Source organism: Belonocnema kinseyi, chromosome 4, assembly GCF_010883055.1.
Source record: "Belonocnema kinseyi isolate 2016_QV_RU_SX_M_011 chromosome 4, B_treatae_v1, whole genome shotgun sequence".
Taxonomy (NCBI): domain Eukaryota; kingdom Metazoa; phylum Arthropoda; class Insecta; order Hymenoptera; family Cynipidae; genus Belonocnema; species Belonocnema kinseyi.
This window is the reverse complement of record NC_046660.1, coordinates 17,883,850-17,889,849: the sequence shown is the minus strand read 5'-3', so window position 1 is coordinate 17,889,849 and position 6,000 is coordinate 17,883,850. Positions and strand designations below refer to the sequence as shown.

At 23.0% G+C, this 6,000-nt stretch overlaps 1 protein-coding gene across 3 annotated transcripts in view; it reads left to right on the top strand.

The window, feature by feature from the left end:
* The window catches only part of LOC117171399 (vinculin), a 90,781-nt gene that overhangs the window by 28,265 nt on the left and 56,516 nt on the right, over positions 1-6,000 (top strand). For all 3 annotated transcript variants that reach the window (XM_033358677.1, XM_033358676.1, XM_033358675.1), the window contains exon 7: positions 3,631-3,863. In XM_033358677.1, the coding sequence (XP_033214568.1) occupies positions 3,631-3,863 (233 nt within the window). The remainder of the gene's footprint in view (positions 1-3,630; positions 3,864-6,000) is intronic.

Below are 6,000 nucleotides of genomic sequence, written 5' to 3'. Positions count from 1 at the left end.
ATTATAAATAATTTTCAATAGCGAATACAGAAATTTTTTCGGAGGGTCTATTATGAATCCCAATGATTAAAAAAACTTTTCAAATTGAATATATGACGATAAATTTCACTTTATTTATATTTTTCAATTTTGCGTTCACATTCATTAAAAAAAAAACTGCAAGTACGTGTATATTTAGTGTAAAGATTTTGTTGTTGTTAAAAATTCATTTTTTAGTTTGAAAATTCAACTTTTTGATTGAAGATTCAACTATTTTGTAGAAAATTTGTCTTTTTATCTTGAAAATTCAACGATTTGGCCGAAAATTAAATTTTGGTTGTTAATAAATAATATTTTCGGGTTAAAAATCCGAGTTTTTTGTAACAATTTCGTTTTTATAAATTTAAAATTATTGGGTTTGATTGTAATTTAAACTATTCCATTTTTAGTTTAAAAGTTATCTTTTTCAGACTATAAATTGAACTGTTTGGTTTAAAATCTAAAAATTCGTAGAAAATTCAACTGTTTTGTAAAAAAGTCCCCTTTTTAAATAAAAATTATTAGTTTTTTTAAATGAAAATTCAACTATTTTATTTTTTGTGAAAAAAATGATATCTTCTTTAGTTTAAAAATTCATCTATTTGGTTAAAGTTGAACTAATTTATTAAAAATTAATTTGTTTGGATGCAGATTCATAATTTTAGTTGAAAATTCAACTTTTTGGTTGAAAACTAACTTTTTTTGTGAAAAATTCCACAGTTCTGTATAGAAAATTCATATTTTTGTCTTTGAAATTCAATAATTATGTAGAAAAGTCTTTGTAGAAGACTGTTTTTTTTACTATTAAAAATTAATTTTTGTAAAGAAATGTTAACTTCCATTTTAAGTTGAACAATGCTTTTTTAATTTTATAAATTTAATTATTAGGTTGAAAATTTATGTATTTTTTAAAGATTTATGTATCTCGTTGAATTTTTTGTTATTTTTTTGTGTGTTAAAACCTCAGTTTTTAACTTAATATGTAACTCTTTGATTGAAAATTAACTTTTTTTTTTATTTAATATTTTCAGATAGAAAACTCAACTGTTTTGTATAGAAAATTTCTTTTTTTTTTAACTGAAAATTATTTTTTTTTTTAAATAAAAATTTAACTTCCATTTTCGGGTCAAATTTTGGTTTTTGTTAAAAATTGATCTTTTTTAGACTAAAAATTCAAGTAGTTGATTAAAAATTAATCTTCTTGATGAAAAATTGATATTTTTGATTAAAAATTCATCTGCTTGTTTCAAAATTAATGCATTTTGTTGTAAATCCGTCTTTTTTAGATAAAAATAATTTTTTTGGACTAAAAATTCAAATTTTTGGGAAAAAAATAATTTTTTTGGTTGTGGACTCACCAATTTTTTTTTGAAAATGAGTCTTTTTTAATTCAATATAACGGGTTTTTATTGAAAATTCAACCCCCATGAATTAATTTTCTTAAATGAAAATTTAACTATTCCATTTTAGGTTTAAAATTGATACACTTAGTTTAGAAATTCAACTATTTAGTTGAAAATTTATGTAGCTTGTTGAAAATTTGCCTTTTTTGTAGAAAATTAATTTTCTAGGTTAAAAATGTAACTATCTATTTTAAAATTTATGAGATTTGTCGAGAATCTGTCTTTTGCAGTAGAAAATTAATCTGCTTGGTTGAAAATTCATGTTTTTGACTTCAAAATTCTAAATGTAAATTTTAATGTTGAAAACCCTAACTTTAACTGTTTGGTTGAGAATTCATGCATTTTGGTTTTAATTGAAAATCTTTCTCTTTTCTTTTTTGGTTAAAAAATAAATTAATTTGCAACATCCATTTTGTTGAAAATTAGTTTTTTATGGTTAAAAGTGGAACTATTTTTGGTGAAGCTTCATTTTTTTAACCTAAACTATAACTATTTCACTTTTTGTTGAAAAGTCATCTTTTTCAGTTAAAGATGCATGTATTTTGTTAAAAATTATTCATTTTTTGTAAAAAAAGGGTTGATTAATTATTTAACCACATTTTAGAAAACTATTGTTTTATTGGAAATGAATTGTTTTTAACGGAGAATTTAACTACGTTTTTGGTAGAATTTTTTTTTTTAGTTGAAAATTTAACTACTAATTGTTTAAAAATTCTTCTTTTGTGGTAAAATATTAAATATTTTGTTGAAAAATTCAATCAAAATTGGTTGAAAATTCGTCTTTTTTTTTGAAAATTCAACTATTTGGTTGAAAATTTAAGTGCTTTCTTAAAAATTGTTTTATGTTTTGTTTTAATTAATACAGTTTCAGCTGAAAATTTAATTATTCCACGCTTGGTTAAATATTGATAATTTTTAGTTAAAAACTCAATTATTTGGTTGCAAATTCATCACTTCAGTTCATAATTTAATTAATTTGTTGAATTTTCGTTTTTTTTGTTGAAAACTAATTTTTTAAATTTGACAAGGTAACTATTTCATTTTGGGTTGAAAAAATCTTTATTTCCTATTGACTAAAATATCATTTCTGGTCGAAAATTCCTCTTTTTGATTTAAAAATTATTTATTTTTGGTGGAGGATTCATCTCTTTATTTGAAATTTCAAATATTTTGCTTATAATTTGACTATTTTTTTGAAAATTCATTTTTCTGGTTGAATATTTAATTTTTTTAATTTGAAAATTCAACTATTAAGTTGAAAGTTTAACTGCTTTCTTAAAATTTGTTTTTTTTGTTTTTTTGTGGAAAATTATTCTGTTTTGATTGAAAATTTAACTGTTTGGTTAAAATTTCATCTCTTTTGTTAAAAATGAAATATTTTGACTCTTAATGCCAAAATTAATTTGATTTAAAAAATGGTAATCACGGTAAAGTGCATCGTGGGTATTTAACACCCCAGCGTATTTAATCATGTATTGTTTTATCCCTACTGAATATTTTGTCACAATAAAATTACTTGATATAGTTTAAGGTATTTTTTATAAGGTATAGTTGATTTTATAGCAATTTATTTATTTTAAGTTTGTCAAAAAAATTATTGAAAAAAGTGAAAAAATGTTGTTGTTTTTACTTAAAAATTTATAACTCACGCAATTTTAATTATTTTATCCTGAAAATTTATAACTGTACTTTTGAAATAGTTTACTTTCATAAAAAAATATTGCAACATGGATACTTTCAAAAAATATATTTATTTGCACAGTTGAAAATTCAATTTTATGATAAAATGATAAATAAGATTTTTTACTTCTAAATCGATTTATTATTATAAAAATTGAGGAACTTTGACATGTAATACTATAAAAATACATGAAATTGAAATAAGAGAATATAACTGTATTCTAACAACTATATTTTATTAAACAAATCCAGAGTCTGCTCTCACATGACACGCTGCCGTAAGTTATAAGCCATCTACAAATAAAAAAGTATGAAATATTTGAAAAAAAAATAATGCTAAACGACTTTAATTACATTTAGTGTCTCCAACTAAAGCTATATGACGACACTTACTTATTTTTTTCGAATTAAGTATGGTTTATAAGAGTTTGAAAATTGCTTGGGGTATATAACACCCACAATGCACTTTAAGGGTTAATTCAGCTAATCTCAGAAATTTAAATATACATTATTTATTTTGCTTTTTCAGGCAATACTCCTCAAGCGGAAGCACTGGCTCGAGGAATAAAGGACAAGTTGAACCAGCTTCGTTCAAATGTTGCATCCGCCCTTGTGGCAGCTGATAAATCCGGAACTGTTCAGGCAGCTCATACAGTCGCTGGTCGTCTTGAGCAAGCCAACAAATGGCTTCTCAATCCTCAACACGACGACAAAGGACTTGGTCGCAAAGCCATCGCCCTGATAGTCCACGAAGGAAAGAAGGTAAGGGGCCTTTTTCTTTTGCCAGTTTAAAAAAAAAAGTGTAATTTTGAGCTTTTTAATCTTCTTTCTTGCTCGCAAATCGGTACAAACGGATAGAATCATCAACTCGTGGATGTAAGTTTATTCAGCAGTGATAAGACGATTTTTACGCAAAAATTACTTTGAATTATATAAAATTACCCAGGATTGCATAGGATTATTTTAGATTACATACAAATATGGTGAATTATTCCGCCTAAAATAGACTTACGCAAATTTGCAATCAAAAAAGATTACTTTTTAACAAAATAGTTGAAAAAAAATAGATGAACTTTTAAGTAAATAGTGGAATATTCAGCCAAAAATATAAACTTTCGAACAAGAAGATTAATTTTCAACTAAAAAAAGATAAAGCTTCCACAAAAAATGGAATAGTTCAATTTTCATTCTCAACCAAGAAGATCAATTTTCAACTAAAATGGTCAACTTTCAACCAAAAAAAAAAGGATTTTTTAACTAAATTGTTTAATTTTATACAACCTAAATGTATTTTTATTTTTAATTTAAAAAATAAGGATTTTCAACAAAATAGTTGAATCCTCAAAAAAATTTAAACAAAGTAGTTGCCTTTTGATTTTTATTTTCTACGAAAAAGAACGGATTTTTATTAGAATACATGAATTTTCAAATAAGGACAAATTTTCAGTTAGAAAAAAGGAATTTTCAATAAAATAGTAGATTTTTCAATCAAAGAAACTATGAAAATGACTTTTTAATTACATTTTTAATTTTATACAATGTAGATTAATTTTTAGCCAAAAAAGGTGAATTCGCAACGAAAAGTGTAATAGTTAGATTTTTCAGTTAAAGAAACAGTGGGATTTAACCAAAAATACAAATTTTCAACAAAACAGTTGACTTTTGAATTAATTTTCTACGAAAAACAAACCAATTTTAAACAGAATACATGATTTTTCAACTGAGAAAGACAAATTTTTAATTGAAAAATTGAATTTTCAACAAAATAGTACAATTTTATATCAAAGAGATGAATTTTCAACCAACAAAAATTAATTTTTCATCAGAAAGTTGAATTTTTAGCCCAAATAAAGATTTTTCATCAAAGAAAGACAAATTTACAACCAAATGCATTAATTTTGAAACAGGCAGTTAAATTTTCAACTAAGAAAGACAAATTTTTCATTTAAAAAATGAATTTTCAACAAAATATTAAATTTTTCAATCAAAGAAATAAATTTTGGACCAAAAAATATAAATTTTTAACTAAAAATGGAATAGTAATATATTCATTTTAAAAATAATAATTTTCAACTCATGAATAACGATTTTCCAGCAAAATAATTTACTTCTCAGGCAAAGAGATGAATTTTCAATTAAAATTAGAAACTTTTAACTATAAAAATTACTTTTTATCTAAAATTTTAATTTGATACAATGTCGATTAATTTTTAGCCAAAAAAGACGAATTCTCAACGAAAAATGTAATAGTTAGATTTTCAGTTAAAGAAACAGTGGGATTTAACCAAAAAATAAGATTTTTCAATAAAACAGTTGAATTTTGAATTAATTTTCTACGAAATACAAACCAATTTTTAACAGAATATATGAATTTTCAACTGAGAAAGACAACTTTTTAATTAAAAAATTGAATTTCCAACAAAATAGTAAAATTTTCTATCAAAGAGATGAGTTTTCAAAACAAAAAAAATTAATTTGTCATCAAAAAGTTGAATTTTTAGCCTAAAAACGGTTTTTTTTTATCTAAAAATACGAATGTACAACAAAGTGGATTGATTTTTAAACAAGCAGTTGAATTTTCAACTAAGGAAGAGAAATTTTTAATTTAAAAATTGAATTTTCAACAAAATAGTAAAATTTTCAATTACAGAGATAAATTTTAAACCAAAAAAGGTCATTTTTCAACTAAAAATGGAATAGTTAGAGTTTCAGTTAAAAATATAATAATTTTAAATCAATAAATAACGATTTTTCAAAAAAATAATTTACTTCTCAGCCAAAGAGATGAATTTTCAACTAAAATCAGAAACTTTCAACGATTAAAATGACTTTTTAATTAAATTTTTTTATTTTCTACACTGTAGATTATTTTTTAGCCAAAAAAGGTGAATTCGCAACG